The sequence below is a fragment of the Lepisosteus platostomus genome, chromosome 11 (assembly GCF_059453375.1).
Source record: "Lepisosteus platostomus isolate fLepPlt1 chromosome 11, fLepPlt1.hap1, whole genome shotgun sequence".
NCBI lineage: Eukaryota > Metazoa > Chordata > Actinopteri > Semionotiformes > Lepisosteidae > Lepisosteus > Lepisosteus platostomus.
In genome coordinates, this window is record NC_142621.1 from 4734200 (window position 1) to 4753835 (window position 19636).

General features: G+C 40.1%; 2 protein-coding genes and 1 long non-coding RNA gene across 4 annotated transcripts in view; 2 read left to right on the forward strand and 1 right to left on the reverse strand.

The window, feature by feature from the left end:
* The window catches only part of glis1a (GLIS family zinc finger 1a), a 96425-nt gene extending 85561 nt beyond the window's left edge, over nucleotides 1–10864 (forward strand). For both annotated transcript variants that reach the window (XM_088598043.1, XM_088598042.1), the window contains exons 9-11: nucleotides 5855–6033; nucleotides 8586–8741; nucleotides 10194–10864. In XM_088598043.1, the coding sequence (XP_088454169.1) occupies nucleotides 5855–6033; nucleotides 8586–8741; nucleotides 10194–10330 (472 nt within the window). In that variant the 3' untranslated portion in view covers nucleotides 10331–10864. The remainder of the gene's footprint in view (nucleotides 1–5854; nucleotides 6034–8585; nucleotides 8742–10193) is intronic.
* LOC148651833 (uncharacterized) lies at nucleotides 1–17254 on the reverse strand. The gene is made up of 3 exons (XR_015925177.1): nucleotides 16990–17254; nucleotides 11653–11738; nucleotides 1–693 (listed from the first exon to the last, which is right to left on the reverse strand). It is a non-coding gene; the product is annotated as an uncharacterized LOC148651833 (long non-coding RNA).
* LOC148651834 (uncharacterized) overlaps nucleotides 17247–19636 on the forward strand; it is an 8553-nt gene continuing 6163 nt past the window's right edge. Inside the window, exon 1 of the mRNA XM_088598046.1 lies at nucleotides 17247–17486. Coding sequence (XP_088454172.1) covers nucleotides 17402–17486 — 85 coding nt within the window. The 5' untranslated portion in view covers nucleotides 17247–17401. The remainder of the gene's footprint in view (nucleotides 17487–19636) is intronic.

The window sequence follows — 19636 nt, forward strand, 5'->3', positions numbered from 1 at the left end:
TGGATTAGCAATATTCACTTTTATTTGAAATGAAGACTACAGAGGCATACTGACACTGTGTATAAGGTCTATGCCCCATAGTAGCATTTTAAAGCAAGCTTGAGGTTTTCTCGCTGTTTGGGCACAGGTTTAGAAATATGTGGTGATCGCTGCTGAATAAGTGTTGTCCTGATAGATGTTAAACTGACGATGATATGTTTTGCTACTTGCAGACAGTTTCTTGAGAAGTTTGTAGTGGTGTACTATGCCCTAGTTTAGACAGGAGGTTTCATGCCTTAAGAATGTTTTTTTAAATTCAGTTTAAAAAGCTGTGTAGTGTTGAGCAGTTACTAAGCAGGTAATTGTAGTTATAAGAAGCACACTGTTAACTGTTTGAAGAATGACAATGAGTAGGGCTGATTATAGGAACTTTGATGTAATGGTTGCTGAAACGTCTGTTTTGTTAAAACCATTAGAAACCATTTGCACTGTCCAGTTCACTTGGTCATTAGTCAAGCTACATTATCGGAGACTTTCCTTCAGCCAGCTCTTGAAAGAAGCCAGGTTATCACTTTCAGCAGCATGGCTGGGTAGCTGGTCCCATACTCCCACAACAACATTCAGTGGCTCATTGATTCTGAAGTCCGCTGGGTTGACTTGTCAATGTCCTCGAATGATTTGGAATATTTGTGTCAGTTCCTCTTGTAGTCTTCCCTGTTCAAGAATAAAAAGGTTCAAAGGTTCAGAAATGTTCAGCCTGTCAGTGTAGAAGATTTCCTGAGGCCCTGGAATGTCTGGTTGCTCTTCTTTGAAGTGCTCCTAGAGCAGCAATAATGTTTTAGAACATAGTGACAAAAATACGGAGACAATATTTTTAAATGTAGTCTTACGACTGCATTGTACAATTTTAACATCCTTTGATTTAAGTTATATGCTGTTAACTATGTGTGCTAATATTTAATCTTTTTCTTTTGCTTCCTCACATTGTTTAGAAGACATAAGTGATGTATCAACATAAGTGAAGAAAGTCTTTTTCATAAATAGCCTGTACAAGCTTAGTTTTCTGTATTTCCTGCATGCTGCATTAAACATCATCTGCCAGGTGTTTGCCCAGTCTTGAATTTAATCTCTTTTTTTTTTTCAATTTCACTTGCTGGTTCATCAATGATATCCTAATCTGATATCGCCCGCAATCCTGACTAGTTTACTAACTATACCAGAATTTATATAATTGATGAAAGTTAGGATCTGCAGTGGTCCTAATACAGATTCCTAATGGCACTCCATTTAGTTATCTAAGCATTTGTAAATCAAATTTAAATCCAAAGATAGGCATTTCCCCAATGTTTTATGACCTGTTGTGCATCTTTTCTTATTTAAGATAAAGGTGACATTGACACTTTTTTTATGTGGCTCCTTAGACTAACTTTAGGATTCCAACAATCTTGAATTCTGAATACAAAATATCATAATCACAGTCATAATCAGTGTGTGGGTCTCAATAATGGATTGCACACTGTTCCAAAACAAGAATTCCTTTTGTTCATATAACACCATTTGGAATGAGTTTTGTTCTTTATACACCTGGTGCTTTCTCTTCATGTACTCTAAGTTACCAAAGAATTAAAAACAATGATACAAATAATTATAATATATTGGAATGTTTACTGCTTGGAATCCACTATCACAATAGTAAAAAGAATTGCACTAATGTTAGAAGATCAAAGGTTGTGGTATTTACTCAGCCATGTAAAATTCCTGCTTTTTATGACTCTTCTAATGGATTAAATAACCCATCTGGTAGATACAATAAATATTTTGTTAGAAAACCCAAAGAGGTTCCCTTTTCTTATTTTGTTTCCCTTTTCTCTAAAACACGGGAGGTTAAATATAAAATTTGGTTTCTCGATGTGGAATATCAGATGTAAGAACGGTTTCGCTAAATCAACGAATTCTCCAGATTTCTTAATAAAATAAGACCTGCAATATGTGCACTCTGTCAGCTGTTTGTATCTTGCACTTAACAGCTGCAAAATATATGAGTGACAAGTGCTGTCTGTATTTACAGTCTTGTGCAGAAAGTCACTAGGATCCCACCTTAGCTGCTTGTGCCATCATAGAAAAACTAAAACATTCATTCACAGGGAAATGTAGCCCCCTGAGCCGACAATCAATGGAACTTGTTGATACCATATACACTTACAATGCAAATCAATGTCATTCTTTTCAAAGAGCATGACAGCTCCTTTGAAATCAGCTGTCTGTTAGGCATCACAACGGAAATGAATGCAAGATGCATCCTCTGTGGTTTCCAAGCAATTAAAAGGAATAAGCTGCAACATTCCATAGAGAATAAAGACGGTAATGTTATCTTCCAAATCCAATGACATCAATAGAGTCACTAAGGCTTTGAAGATCACAGCATCAGGAGAGTCCCTGAATACAAGTCAACCTCTATTGTGTATCCTAGGTTTGCTATGTACACTCACCTGTGGAGCCCACCATTTCATTGAGCGGTTTGTTTTTTGTTGACACACTTGTGGATTACTGTAACTAAAATACTGTATGTGCACAGATTCTAATCCTTATTCTCACCTTCATATCAGTTCCAGAAAGATTATTATGATTATAGTGTCAAAACTGTAATCTTGTTTAAATATCTGCACATACTGTAATTATGTGGGTACCAAATGGCAACTCTTATCAAGAACCTTTGTGTGTTCCTGGACACCACAGTGACACTGCCTCCATATAATAGTCATCACAGTGACAGGGGCTCAGAGCAGGCGGGTCAATTAGAGAATAAACCTCATCAAACCGCAGGTGACTGTACATCCCTCCTCTGCATACTGGAAGAAAAATTAGATTGTCCAAAACAATCTAGTAAGATTCTTTTTCTGGCAGTGCTGTGATGAATTCTGTTTTGCATGCAAAAATTGACATTGTTCATTTATTCAACCTCTTTGCCTCTAACAGATTCTAACAACATTGTTCAGTAAAATCGCTCAGACCCCTCTGGCGCTTTCCTTCCAAACCAGGTAGTGTTTATAAACACTGAGGCATCTGTGCACCAGTTCACCAAGGGAACCATATTTGAAGAAGGGTTGCAAACAAGAGCAGGCCATGCAGCCCATCTGGATTGATGGATAGCAGTGAATTGATCCAAAGATCTCATCCAGCTGTTTCTTGAGAGAGGACAGGGTTCCAGCTTCAACAACATGGTCATGTAGCTTGTTCCACAAGCCTTTATGTAAAGAAATGACTTTTGTTCTCAGCTGTGAATGCACTTCCATGTAGTTTCCACTTGTTTTATAAATTTTATATCTAAACTAGTCCTGTTGCAACATTTACTGTAGCTGCTGCCTGTCGTAAGAGATTTACAAGCCCTCTGAACTTCTGAAGTACTGAATCTTGGGGACGTAGGGAGATCACAAATCCAAATGTACTGTTAAGGGACTGCCAGAGCAATAGGGCTTTAATTATTCTGTTTTATAGTTAAAAAGTGGGTAAAACAAAAAAAGATTAGTATGCGGTTAAATGATTAGATTAGCAAATACATCCAAATAGAGGAACTACACTTTAACAATTTCAGCCCTGTTGAAACCTCACAGATCCTGTATACAGTATTATATCATGTTATGTTGTATTATGCTGGTGGCATTCAGCAATGATATTTAATTTATTGAAATTTGAAATTGAAATTTAGTAATGACATTGGTCTGCAATGCAGTACTTTTCAGTAATAATTCATCAGTGATGTTAGTCACCAAATGTATTTAGGTGGACTTCATTAATGATCTATAACGCACTATAGACATAAACAGTGGTCATATTTGTCTACCTTTTATTTCAGCTGCAGTGAAGTATTGCACTGATGTATAATATGCTGTTTTGTAGATTTTACTTAGATGTGGTTCTGTGTCGGTCTGTAGCTTGAATCCAGTACTGTAGTCTACAGCATCTTATTACCTTAGAATAACAATCTGTTGTAGTGTTAGTAAGGAATACTGTAATGTAGGAATTTGATATAAGAAGCTACATAACATCTAATTTATAAAAAAACTAAAAATAATTGCACTGCTGGTAGTAATGAGATATTAAGATCTGGGTGAATTTATTGATTGAATTTTGATTGGGTTTGGTTTATCTACGCTTTTTCTTGCTGTATGCCTTCTTTCACACAGAGCCACAAAGGTCTTTAGACCACAGATTGGGAACTGAAGTTGTGTAGTAGTATTGGGCTGTAATATATTGCAGTTTTGATTCAGTTCATGATTGTTTCAGTATATGAACTGTATAATTTTGGTATTGATACATCAGTCTACACCGTGTCATTTTGTAGCTGAAACTTGAGAGAGAGATTGGTCTATCCTGCAGTGCTCTGTAGTTGTAACTCAATAATGCTTTTGGATAATATCACACTGTGCAGTACTTGGGAGTCAACAATGATAGTACAGTGTAATGTAATACGCTCGTGTTGCTTTTCAGTCCGCTACTGAGTAGTGGCCTGTGGAGCAGGTCAAATGCTACCTTAAAGGGATCTGTGGATATCAGTTATGCATTTTAGTTAAACATCTTTCAAAACACGAACACCCACACTCTTCCCTGTCATCAGTGGTATCCCCTCCAAGAGTTCAACCAAAGAACCCACAACCTATGGTACAAGAAATTTGAAATGCCCCAGTATGAGGACCAGGGATCTTGTGCTGAAGGAAGTGGCATCTTTCAAGTGAGTTGTTTCAGATCCCGACTATTTGATCACACTTTTCAATAGGAGTACTAGCCTTGGGGGTCTTGGCTAAATTCCTCCCTAAATGTTCCCCCTTAATTCAATTAGCGAAGCAGTTTCACTCTCCTCCACCTGATCTGCTGTGTGTCACTCAGGTGGGGGGCCTCCTTTCAATCTTATTGATCCGATTGATCTCTTCTAGTGTTTTTTTTATTTTAATTTACTTTGCGGTTTCTTCGACAAAGTCAGGGTACTGGCTTCCACAACATGGCTGGGTAGCTTGTGTCCTCTGGTTCATGAATCGGTGTATTCTTTACCCTATTGATGATGTGCTGTTGCAATAATAATCCAGCTCGGTACGAGAGGAACCACAGGTCTGTGCTTGGCTGAGGAGTCAGTGGTGCAGAGCTGTGGGATCATGACTGAACGCCTCCAGGTCAGAATCTCCTCTGAAAGGGGGGTAGCTGCTGCACTGACTTTGTCAACAATTTTGAATACTTTCAGCCTGTCAGGGTTGAATTACTTTAAGTCCTGGAGTAGAACTGGTTGCTCTTCATTGAGCCGAATCCAGAGCAGCAACATTTCTATAAAGTGGGAACTAATAGGTTGTACACTGTTCTTAACAAGACCTTACTAATGTGTCGTACAATTTTAATGCAACATCCCATGATTTGAATTCTGCACTTTTGACCACATATTCTACCAATTTGTTTGCCTTCTTTATCGCTTCCCCATGCTGTTTTGAAGATGTCAACATCAAGAACCAAGTCTTTTTCACACGTAGCCTCTTCGAGCTCAGTATCTCCCATTTTGAATTGATAGTTTTTTACTACCAGCATGCAAAATAATGCACTTGCCTCTGTAAAAGGGTACAATATGTTCTGTTATTTAATTCAGTGAATGTAATGGAGTTGTATTATGTATTGAACTGCAATCAGAATTTAGCAGTGATATCGGTCTGTAATGCACTCTTCCATAGACAAGTATTGCCAAGAGTGATTTGCATAGAACATCGATGGCGTGGAACTATGAAAACCCAAAGATCCGTTGGGGGGAAAAGTATTCGTCTCAAAGTGACATTCTGGTGGATCTTGCCGAGTTTTCCGTAGGGGTTCATGTGACTTTCCCCTTTTCTTCTCCTGGCAGGCTCGCCGCCACTCCTCTCCTCTCTCCAGGCCTGAGCCCGATGAAGAGCGTAGCGCCACCCCCCACTCCGCTGGAGAAGCACAGCTCTTCGTCCTCACAGGCCCAACTGCCCCATGATCAGCAGCTCCCTGTTCAACACAAACCCTACACCCACTTCCATGACCCAGCGGCCCATGAAGGTACAACAGGGAATGTCTATTTTGACAATGGGGAGTACTCCTTGGGGCCATTATGATCCCACCCTCCCTTTTCCACCCGCTTTATCCAGCACAATAGACTCTGGCTGGGAGAGACACAGACACCCTCACAGCTAGGGACAGTTTTTCTAGGAGCAGGGTTTCCCCCACTATGGCTTTGGGCTGTGGGAGGAAACTGCAGCATCTAGCACAAACCCACACGAACATGGGGAGAACAAGCCAACATGCTGAAAGCACCCCACAAACTGAACCCAGGGCCCCAGCGCTGCTAGGTAGTAATGCTGACCCCTGTGCCACCAGGCTGCCATTCATTATGATCTCATGCCCTTAAAACACGTGTGAATAGGACTTTCTTTCCCTGTCACACAGGTCTTGACCTGGATTATTCTCCCATACACTCCAACAGTACTATTTTCTGATGTGCTGGTACTTCATTCCCTTACCAGCCTAAAGAAAAGCAGTTTGTGATAGAGTAGCAATGCACTGGCCCCTTCTAGGGCCTTTATTTTTTCACAAAGGCAAAACAATGTGATTCTTGTTAAATTACCATCAAATATGCGAATTAAAACATGAGGTGCAGCACTAGATGCAAGAGAGGTCCAATCAGTTCTGATCGTGAATTATATTTAGAGGACGAGAGAGTTACCTTGGAAACAGAATCAATTTTACCACCAGTTTTTGGGCTTTATTGGTCTTGACAATCTTCTGGGGGAAGGAAGATCTTTTTGCCAGTTTTGCATTGTAAAAAAGGATATATAGACTTGTGAGGAACAATTTACTTGAACTGCAGCAAAGTCACTTCATTTATTACAAAGAACTGGGACAAAGCCAGGGCTGGTTTCAAAATCAGAGTCTCACACGATAGTATGTGCAGCTCAGTGCAAATACTGTACAGCAAAATCCCCAGTCCTCTGCTAAATGGACACAAGGAGAAACAGCTCTGCTCTGGAACGATTGAGTCGCTGCATACAAGGTTATAAATCCTCTCGATATATGAAAAGAAACATATATGAAGAAATTTGCGGTATTGTCTGGGACAGCCTTTGCAAATAAGTTTTTAATCAAGCCCAGTAATCTATTTTATTTACAGCTGTGTGCAAAATATAAATCATTGCACACACAGAAGAAGCTCATACTGTGGGAGAAATCTTCTGTTTCTCTTTTATCCAAACAGCTCAGATCTAGCCAGTCATTTCATATGCAAACATTTACATTTTAAGAACACAAAAACACGGACGTGCACTTAAACCTAACAATAACAGGTTGAAGTAATTACTTTGATTACATCCATCTGCGTTCATAATGGGAATTACTAAAAAAAAACTCAATCATAAATCGTTAATAAAATAATAGCAATAACATACTTTAGAGACTTCTTTTCACATGCTATTGAGAGCTTTATGACTGAGTCTAATAGTGGTTAGCTGAGATAATTGTCAACGAAACATTACTGGATAAACCACAAGAGGAAGGTTCTTTACAGTTATTATCCTTTTGGACACAAATGTTCATAGAAAGCTGTCCCTGAAAGTGGTACAAAAGAGACTTTGTCACAGGAAACCCCAGTCCCTGATGAGTTAAGCTCCACTTCCCTTTTTCCCCCAGAAATATGCTTGTTTTTATTAATGTGGTCTCCCCATAACAAAAGGATCGTTTAAACTTAAAATCTTAATAACTATAATCAAATCTGTTTGCTCTGGATATTTTTTCATCTCCTCTGAATGCAGCAAGCCAGGTATAATGCTGAAGTAGACTTGTCCATTATTTACCATAGGATACGCGATAGAAAGGTTTACACTGAGCTCGTTCAGTCTAAGAATTTATTGTCACAGTTCCATACCAGGGCTGATGAATGTGCTCTTTCTTTTATGAGGATGACCATTTAATCCGTCCCTTTCTGGCCTTCGTCAATAAATAGCTGCAGACAGCCCACTTTCTACCAACGAGCTCAGTTTTTTTTTAAATACATGTACTCCAAAGGATTTAAGACATTTCTTACGAATAAATGACAATTCCACCATAGCGTGATCAACACATTAAGCAAATTAATGACAGAAAGGCATTTCCACAATAAAGAACTCAGCGTAGCTCACTATAAAGTATTTCTACATATGTTTCCCTGCTTACAAGGTTTGCCAGAAAACTGGAAAAAAAAACACTAAATGCAGTGCTACATCTCAAGAATGTATTATTGAGGCTATTATGCATCAAAATGATTCCTTATATCGGATTCAGCAGGAGACAGCAGAATGCGACTAAGGATTTAGATGCCCGAAAGTCAGTACAGAAGTGTGAATTTCCAGTGTTTGCTACTGTTGCGCTGCAATGCAAGAAGTCTTAAATAACGGGTCTCAGAGAATACACAGCTTCTGAACCAGTGACAATTGTGGAAAACGGGGCTTTACTTTGTCAAAAGAGGCACTTCTGTCATGCGTACATATTTGAAGATGTTAAAGAGGCTCATGTATATTCTGTATTGCAGTTATTGCTGTTGGGGTTTCCAAATTCAGTGATGCTTTTCTCTCTCGCTGCAGGTTATCAAGGCAGCTTTCAGAGTTCCTTCCATTATGGAGACAATTACAGAATGGAACAATCTGTCAGTGACGTCCATTTACCCGGGGACGCCCAGTGCTTTAATCCTCATCGACAGAATGGGTATCACATGACCTCCTCCCACTCGTGCTCCGCAGGTGAGCTGGTACAAAGTTACTCCTTCTTCGGCCCAGAACAAGATGTTGTTCTGGCAGTGTTTTTTTTTTGTGAGGGATGTTGTTTCTCGCTACCGACTCTTTGGGGGTATATAAACTGCTATATTTCACAAATTAAATTCTCGTTCTGACATGTAACCCAAAAAGTATTTATTTATTATATGTAGAGCGAAACCCTTTTTGAAACACTGCCTTCTTATTTCTTAAACCAGGTTTAGGGAGATCCATCCACCTGTTTTAGTTTGCTTAGTAGGCTGTTACTTAAGATTGTAACTCACTCCTAAGTCCTCTGCCTTTTCTGTCCAACCCACAGTGCACATATAATGTCGCACTCCTGTCCCAAATTTGACAAAACCCTGGTTGAGCATTCAGCACTCAACGCCATCAATGTTCCGTTAGCTTCTGCGGTCTATCAGTTGCAGGCACTGATCACTCGGAACAGAAGAGAGAAACTAAGCTGTGTCAGAGCAACCTGGGACTTCCTGACCTCACTACCAGCTGTTCAGTGTGGATTCTGTACAGCCTGACTGCTGAGCCTGTAAAAGAACCTGTGTGATCCGATACAATAACCCGCCTGTGGCCAGCCCTCCGACTGCTTTCAGGCAACAAGACAAAATATTAGCTTGCATATGGAAGACACTAATTTTAGCTGCCCGATCCAGTGATTGGAATGAAAAACAAACAGGAACCCAAGGTGGATTCCTGTATTCTACGAATGTCAAGACCATCAAGTTCAGAAACTGTTGAAGATTTACTAAGCCTGTCCTCTCATACAAAGTTGCCTATAGGAGAAAAAAAAAAGCCAGGGCAGCTGAAACAAGAAAATAAACTTTAAAACAAAATAGTGCAAGGACAGCTGTTCAAACCCGAGAGGGTGGAGATGCCTCTCCATTTACAACCAGGCCTTTCTGTCAATAAGCACAACAGACAGGACCGGTTTCAAAAGCAAGTACTGTACATGTGCAGCTTGAACTGTGCCAAGTGTTTAAGTCATTTCGTTCTTTTGTCCGTTTTTTTTTTCCCCTGTGCAGAGCTATAGTGAAGCAGTCGGAAAACCTTGACAGTTTCTTTTTGGCCTGAAAAAAAAAAAAACTTTGAGCCGCATGGAGTTCATTTCATCAGGTTAAAAACGCGGCTACCAGCTGACTGGAGGTACCATGCAGAACCTATTGTACGGCGCTCCCCATTTTTAAATGCGAAAAGGACATGAATTAAGTTCAAACAAACTGATGGAAAAGAAACTAAAATCGAGTTTAGGCTAAATAAAAACGGCACCGCGCTTTTTGCCTGATCTAATTTCAACCGAGGTCACCGGATTTGAAGTGAGGTTTAAATGAGAAGGTCTGAAATACACCCAAAGCACTGACAACTTCATGCGACTCTGAACCGGTTCTTCCTTATGTGGTTCTGACTTCCGAATATTCTCCTTCGCAGGTTTCAGTATGATCCAGGAAATGCCGGTCGGAAATGGACATGATTTCCCCCCGAGCCCAGAGGATAGCGTCTTTTTTCAAGTAGGCGGCTTTGACCGCTGTTTGAGTCAGATTTCATCGGTGTACACGGAGACATGAGCGGTGGGATCAGGGGTGAAGACCCTGCGGTTTAAACGCGTATTGTACAGACGAGCTTCCTGGTGTAATTAAATTAATGTCACACATTCTGCCAGTGTTGCTGTCCCCCTCCATGCTTCACTGCTTCGTCTCTAAATTCTCCACTGCATTTTAAATATCTCTATTTGGGGTCACTATATCCTGAAATTCAGAAGGTGCTTTTTTTTTTTTTGTTGCCGTGATGTTTTCTCAACGCATTTTTTTAAAAAAAACCAAATGTTGTGCTGTTTCGTTCTCCGTTGCGGGTACTGTGCATTTTGGCACAAATGGTTGGTGCACAGCCCAAGTATAATCGAAAGCCCTTTTAAAACATTGTGGGGAAACTAAAGTCAGGTGGCCCGTTTGAATAACATGTGGTCCTATTAAACAATCTTGCAAATACTCAAAAGATCAGTCCTGGCGTGTATAAAATGTACAGTTTGTTTAAAGCAGTTATTCTAAATTGTTCATATATTTTCAAGTTTTTAAGAAATAAATGATCATGCAACAACAGAATCAATGTTTTTTTTTTCTTTGACTCACTTGAAGATTTGAGAAGGATTTACTTTGATGAAAAATATTAGCTTAAGGATGGGCCCACACAGCTGCTGAGGAACCAGTTAACGTAGCTTTGGTTGTAGTTAAAAACGCACACTCTTCGCTGTGGAAAATTACGGAGCACATAACACTCAAAATACGTCACCTGAATACATAAGTTTTCTTACTCCAGATATAGCTGTAAACACGTATTTATTAGTGTAAGCCCCAACTTGAATCCCATGCTGGATACAGAAAGGCTATAGAAACACTCTTGATCAGCAAATTAATAACTTGCTCCTGTTCAAAATAGCCAAATTGTACCGAATAAATGGAAAGTTTGCAAAACCTTTACGACTGTAACAATGAAACAGATTGCACAAGAGATAATTCGTTTGTTACTTTTAAATATTGTTCCATACAGCAAGAACACTTAATTATTCTCTGTTGGGAAAGAAACCCGAGATAAATTAGAGACAGGAGGTCACTAAGTGGCGATACCAATATATCTTCGCTAACAGGATAGAATATTGTCCCTTTCTTGAGAAACACTGCCCTCTAGTGGGTTTTTTTTGTAATCTCACTTCCTTCCGCTCAGGAGCAAAGTGCTTATAGATCAAGAAATTTTACTACTGAATTTAAAATAATCGGACGAATAGACGTCTTTCAACAAAACACGACATGTTACGAAATAGTCTCCATATATGGAAATCTCCTACGCAATCCTTGTAGGTTTCAGAATTAAATTTAAAAATACCCTTGCTTACCTTTAAGGGCTCATAGCTCATACGGTTTGACTCCCTGTGGACTCGGGACGTCTTTCAGTTCCCAGTATGAGGATCCAAGGACAAGGCTGTGGAATGATTTTCCAGACAATGTAAGACTTTGTAAGTCAGTGTGTCAACACCTGTCCTCAAACGTACTTTTGTACAGTAGCTCTTAACGCTGTTTATTTTTGAATTGACAATTTTGAGTAAGTCTTCGTTTATTTTAAAATATGATTTAAATGATTTATTGTTGACCACATAATATACTCCACTGCACAGCAGACGGGTATCTCAAAGGAAATTCTAGTTTAGGACAGATAACTTGTTTCTCAAGTCAGAGTCCATGTACTATAGTCTTAGAAAACAAAGGAAAAAAAAACAAAGCTGGCCTTTGATCAATGCTTTTCGGATTGGTTAAAAAAAGTAATTCTTAGTTTTAGGAAATGCCCAGAATCACTCACTGTGCGTGATTGTAGGTTATAATTTACATTTTGTAATTCTTCATTGAAAAATAGAGTGCAGTGCTTCACCACAACAGAATGAAGTATGTGCATACATTTAATACCACCTAATTTCCATTTTCAAACTAGAAAAAAAAAACAAAGCCTCCATCCTCTTGCATACAGTTCATTGCAAATGTTTTCAGACCCTTACTACGGTGTACCATTCTGAGAAATAACCAGATGGTGCATGCACATTTTTCAAAGCTCAATACTTACTATTTTATTCAAATCCTGAACATTCAAACTGAAGAAACCTAGGGGTGAGATATGTTACAGTAAATATCGGCAAAAACTAAAGAGCAAGTACTGACATATGTTGATGCCGAGCTCTGTGATCTCAATATTTGGTGGAAGCACCTTTGGCTGCAATTATTTTAGGGTAAGTCTCTACCAACTTTTCACACAGGTCTGGCACACGTTTTGCCCAAGTTCTTGCTTAAAGATTGCTCACCCACAGCAGTGTGCGAGTCTTTCCACAGATTCTCAATAGGATTCAGGTCAGGACCAATTTTGTTTTAATTATTCTCAAGCCACTCCAGAGTAGCTGTGGCCTTGTTCTTTGGGTCACTGTCCAGTTGGAAGCTGAATTTTGTGTCCCAGCTTTGTGCCTGAAGCAGGCTTCCCCCAATACTTTGCTCCATCTAGGTTCCCATCTTGATAAGCTTGGTAAGAACTAGAACATAACTACAGCACCAATGCTTGACAGAATGGTGTTGCCCGAGTGCTGTACTGTGCAGGACTTGCATTTAGACCACTTTCTTGTATGGCCACAAAATCTATTGCCACATACTTGGAGCCTCACTTAAGGGCTTTGTCACAAAATCCACACGAGATTCAAGAAGAGTTTTTAGTTTTATCTTGCAGGCAAACTGTGGACTAGTGTGGAGGTGGTTGTGTATGCAGTGTAACAAATTAGTTGCTACTTCAAAAGACTGCAATATACAGTAAAAAGAAGCAGAATGTGAGATCTGTGCAAAGGTCTGAGTACTTCTGCAAGGCACAGAATTTTTTTGGGGGGGTTAACGTTCACAATTCATAATTTTTAAGCTTTAATTCATCTCAGAACGTCTATTTACTGTTTTCTTTCTGAAGGCTTGAAATGGAGATGAAATTGTTTTTTTTTCCGTATATTAAAATAAACCACATCATGTGGCTGGAAACTATCAAGGGCACTTAAGATGATAACCAAAGGGGAATTCAGACTTTTGAAAATGGCCAAACATGTTTACACAAAAAAAAAACATTGTGTTCACATTACCAGGATTGAAGTTTGCCTCCTTGTTATTTAATTATATATATATACTTAATAAGTACAGAATTCCCCTGATGAGCCACCAAACCCATCTGAAAACTTTTAAAGAAGCTCATTTGAAATATGTTTAATGTGTACTGCCATATGAAAGACGTAAATACATTTAGGAATGTGTTTCTTTCTTTCATTCCTTTAGCATGTATAAATATCATATACAAGGCTAACCAGGCAACACTGTTCAACATCAGCATCCAGTTAAGGAAGAATTGTTCATTTTAGTCCAGCAGTTTAAAGATAATCCCTGCATACAGAAAATTGAAAAGCATATCCAAAATCTTTGTGTAGTCAAAAGTTATCACTGGGATGTCCTCATTTGAATTTAAACTGATTTTGTGTGCTACCTATAGGGTAAATGGAGTGTCTGATTCCTATAGTAGATGTTATATACCTATTGCATATGGTTTAGAAAACAAATGTCACAAAGACACAATCCACACAATACTGATACTGAAATTATTCAGGCTAAAGACTGTGGATGTATTTTCGCGAGGATGTGCCCAGCACCAAATATTTTTTTAACATTTTATCCCTAGATGTTTCACTTTCACAAAAGAGTTGAGTGGATGCCTCAGACTCTCACATATATTGTATGATAATGCTATGAAAACATTTTTTTTTTAAATGAGTCTACATTTGACATTCAAGACATCTCTCTCCGTCTTCTCATTCTGAGGCGGACCCCGGCCTGCGCGTTAGTTACCCTGGTAGTTACTGTCCAGGCCACTCGGCGATCAGCAGCTCATTAACACCAAACTCTTCTTTGATGCTTAGGGCCCTTATACCTCTGATCATTCACAGCTCGTCGTTGTCAACTTAGCTACACGGTTCCTTAATTTAGCATTTCAGCTCACAAAATAAAGGGACCTGAAGCATAATATATTTTGCACGGCCCCCCGTAAACGTTTTCCCAATGTCAATGACACCCAACATCCTCAGTAACTCCAAGAACGGACTTCGGGCTTCAACAGAATCTGCTACAGGGATTTTTTTCCCCGTAAAACCAGAAATACCGGAGTTTCCCTACAATAACAGCTGGCAAATTTTCCACGATGGGCGTTTGTGTTTCGTATGCTTTTAGCAAATTTATTAACGGGAACATTTTTTTTAAAAATACACTGATGCTAACAATACGCCAGGAGAGCACGTATCATTATCAAAGACCCCCCTTTCACCCTTTTCAGTCTCTTCACACCCCTGCCTTCTGGAAGACGGTATCGCAGCACCACCAAGCTCAGGAATAGCTTTTTCCCCGCAGGCTGTTAGATGACTGAATTCCAAACAGCACACGGCCTCACCACCACCCGCTGCCGGTGCCATCGCCACCGTCTCACTGACTGGATGCCTTGTAATGTTTGCACTGTCGCGTCCTATCATGACTACTCTTTTCTGCACTTGTCTCCTGCTCCTCCACCCCACCCCTGTAGTTCAGAAGGCTTATTTACACATTACTACTTATACTACTGTAAATACCCATTTATTCATGCATCTATCTCCTCATTACATTGGTTATTTTTTTACTTGTATACCAATACTACCTCAGTAGCTGCTAATGGTTGTCTGTCCCCCTCCTCGTGTGTTTGTGTTGTACTATTATGCTGACTGGTCTAGTGTCCTGTGCACCGCAGCCCAGGAGAACCGAAAGAGAACGAAATAAGTGCCGAATGACAAAGTGAACTGAAAAAGGTCCGTAACCTTTTCATACGGGGCTACGGTAGGCCAATTGCTCACGATGGGTGGTGTTCGTGTTTCGCAGGCTTCAGCGAACTTTAAACAGGAGATTTACAGCACATGAAATAAAGAGCTTGTGTATTTATGATTTTAAAAAAAGCACAGTACGGATTTTCCTTGATTGCTATGGTTCAAACATAGTCAAAAGACATTCAAAGCATACACTGTATACTCAGTATAGCATATATATTGTTTTTTTTGGTGGGGCCCGGGGGAAAAAAAAAAACTTAATTCGTGATTTAACGGACAATTACAAATAAGTCCCCCCTCTATTATTAGTCCGTTAAACCTAGGGTTTTAAAGACGTACTTTTAAAGAAAATACTGTTCAGAGTAACATCAGACAAGCCATACCCTATAAATTTAATATTTTACTTACCAGTGCGATTACTATTTAAATCGTCAAAATACGCTAAAATAATAATGACTTATGGAATAAGAGGGATATAGTGACGACTTCGCACAGAGAGTCCCAAAGCACCTTTCTGTCCTCGCCGGCTCATACTGCAGGCCGGTGGTAATTGTTAATGAGAAACACCCGCACTAAATCCTCTGGAAAGGGGGTGGGTGGGGCTGTAAAAAGAAAATAACTCATTACCGGATATTTTTAAAGCATTAAAAAAAAATCAGCGTTTTCAAATACCAAATGATTTTTAAAAGCATCTGCAATTCATCACTCCCGTTTTACGTCGGTTGACGCGTTCTTCGACTGCCACCTAGTGGACCACACGGGGTTAGGCCTTTTCCAGGCGCTTATTTTGCTCGTCCCGAATTTAAACGAATCTGAGTGAGGACGGCCTTTATTTTATATCGCCTTTCACGATACGTCAATACTGATCATCCTTCGCTTTTCAATCTGAGGGATTTCGAAGCGCTTTATACACAGCTGGGGAGCCACGCAGCCCTACCTCGGAAACACGTTCAGAGACGCTATACTATACTGCTTCGCCATGCGATTTTAAGACAGGAGCACCAGGGAGGGCAGGTTCCATACAAGATGGGAGTCATTTTAAAAACATGTTTTGTAGGCATTTCAAAACACTCCACGTCAACATTTCCTTGTTTAAAACTAGAGTTATTTTTCAGCCAACTAGTGTAATTGGTGAGATGGGAGCACTATAAAACAAGTCAGCCCGAACTGGCATTAGATGGGTCATCTTCTAAATCTGTACGTCATAATACTGTGCCGATTTATCTCGTTTCTAATATCAACGAAGAACATACAATTGTATTCCATTACAGACCTGCACAGAGCGATATACAGATACAAACCGAACCAGAAACACCATTTATTTTTCAGGCTCTAATGGTACCTAACGGAGAAACAGGCGGAGTTCAGTGATATTTGCCCCAAAACCATCTTACATCGATTTACCCACCACTCAAAGAATTACTACATTCTTTCAAGTGCATTTTCATAGACTTAGGACAGTACGGAAACGCTCCTGAATTAATTCGTGGTTTTCTTCATGTTCAGATGGACTAGAGGAAGATGTAACTTCACGGTGGTTTGATACGGAGTAGGAGAACTTTAAAATGTGGCTGTGTAATACTTGTTAAAACTAATCTCACTTCACCATGAAAAGCAAACTGCACTACACCCGGTTTCTCAAGAAACTGTGTACACTGCTGACTCATCATTCCGTTTTGTCAAGACACTGTAGTCTGAACTTTCTATTGCAATCAATCAAACGCATCGCAGTTGTGAACTTCATTCTTGAATAGTTAATTAAAACGCGCTTATCAGTTAATACAGAGCACACCTTACAGTGACTCACTGAACTCTCACCCTTACCTGGCTTCAAGTTTTAATCCTTTCGATGACACGGCTGAGCTCGGATTTCTGGGCTTGAGCATTTCACTTATAAAACAAGACACGAGGGGGTGTCGTGCGTCGCAGGCACCCTGGGGTTAAATAAGTAAGCGTGCTATAAACCTTTTAACAAGTCTCGACACCGTACCGCGCTAAGTTATGTTGTCTTGGAACATCTAGAGACGCGTTTATTGAAAAGAAAAGGCTGTCGTTTCGGCATGGAGGTGGATATGTGTGACCGCTAGGGTCTTTTATAAAGGTGTAGCATGATCGCAAACACGATTTTACACATTCCTCACTCGGAAATAACAGCAGGACACACCCAGAGAGGGGGGGCGCTCCGATCTCAACTAACACCAGGCGTTGAGACATCAGCGCTGAGCGACACCAGCTTATGCGCTGCAGGTCCGTAAACAGTGCGCCCAGCCCAGCCTGTCACAGGGATAGAGTGAAACAGGTTACAGTCATGTCATCGGGAGGTAAGACTTTGTTGGACTTAATAAAGCACCTTCGTATTTGCCACGGGGAAAAAAAGAAAAACTGTTGTGAAGTCGGCTGTTAACTTCATTTACAAAAGGAAGCAGAAAAGCGATGGAGTATCGCACCGACCGCAAAAAAAAAAATCAAGCTGTTTTAAAAGACAACGCCTTGATTATGAATGTGTGCATATTTGATTTATATCAACACCCGTTGAAAACAGGAATCATCAATTGTTCGGGTGACCGTAAAGAAACTTGTCATGTTTTAAGAGGTTTGTTCAGTCTCCGCGGAGCCCTGCGCACGACTAGTCCTTGACAACCTGGGCGATTGAAAAAGTACGTGCGATGAGAATCGATGAATTATTATGCTGCTGCCCCACAGTACAGTAATATAGGGTGGCGCACAACACACGCATTCGGTTAACCGATAATTGGTTAATAAAGGTTTTGTTTCATTTACCATAGGGTGGTACTTCAGACTAGTTTGATCACGACAGAAGTACATAATAAATGATGAAGCCAGCTTTGCTGCAGGAAACGCTATGCTGTAGTTCTCTTTTCTTACTGTAAGGTAATAAAGAAATCATCATGCGTGATGCATGAGGCAGCCCGTTGTTAATACGAAATAATCCGCAGTTTGTCTGGACAGTCTAGATCCGCAAGTGTGCGAATTCATTCATCGTGTTGAATCTGTCCTCCACCATAGTGGGCACAGAGAGAGCGCCGCTTTATCCTGACCGAGAGGTCCATCACATCAACCGAGCGACAGAAACAGCACAGAGAAGTCACTTTTTGTGAAACGGCAGTGAATGCCAGAGTGAGCTAAACACGCTGGACAAGACAAAAAACGTGCGCAGTTCTTCAGAATAAAGATCATCCCTGCGCGTTAAATGAGCACACTCCGTTTCCTCTTAAATATACCCTTATTGTTTGGCAAAGGCCGAGAGCAGTGATCTTACTCGGAATGTGTTCTAACTTTAGTCGCTCACAGCCGCAGTATTTTCACATTTTATGGCTGCAAATTCCTCCCCGGCGTCTTGTCTAGTTTTATTCTGAGTATCACTATGTGAACAGTAAAACCGAAACTACCTTGAAGATTACGTTTTAGGGGGTGAATGTACTTTGTACTAAGGAATTTTTCACGCTTCCTGGATGGGCGCGACGCTTCTAATTAATAAGGCGAAGTAATATTTATTTTCAGCTTAAGCCACACGGTGTTTGCGAACAGAATATGTATCTGAAATGATCACAATAGTGCTATATCATTAAAGCCGGGGAAGCATCGAAGGTAGATGAAAATTTATAGATTTGGAATAAACTGCACATGCATACAGATTCAAATACATTTTTATATGTTTATACCGCTTACTTCCCTGTATGGAATTAAAAAGCACATTAAAAAGTAATGGAGCGAGAACATCAATTTATCTTTCTCCCCGACGTCCAGAATTCATATTTCTGTGAGAGAACACAGGAGGCACAGTGGGCTTAAATTTAGACTCACACCTTGCAAATTCGCAGGATCATCAATACAAACCCCTGACATTACTGGGTTTAGTGAAGCAGCGAAGCACAATGGATTTGTAGGGCTGCACGCTGAGTAACCGTGGGCAACAGGACAGTAACTAAACAAACGGTCTCTTTGTGAGACAGAGAATCAGCGAGGTCACTTCCTCTACATTGCACGGATATTTGCATTTCACACCTCTCGTCGTCTTTATACACTCTACCTACTTTTAGGACAGCTCAGGTGCAGGTGTGTTGCCGTAAACACAAACTTCAGAACAAATTGTTGCAAAAACGAGAGGAAGCCATTCCAGCCTGCTCAGTAGTTATTAGCCAATTGATCCCAGGATCTCATCCAGCGGTTTCCTCAAAGAAAGCAGACTATCGTCTTCAACAACATGGCTGGGTAGCTTGTTCCACACCCCCACCACCCTTTGGGTAAAGACATGTGTTATGTTCTCAGTTTTAATAGCCCCACCAGCTTCTACGTAGTACTTAATAACATAGATTTAGGTTTCTACATATATAATATCTTAAATGAATTTAGCATACCTGAAGAATAAATTCACATTTTTTTCAACTGGACTTTCTCTGGTCTCAAGGTTAGACGGTAATTTCCACCAATACGTCTTCTGCTGATCTCC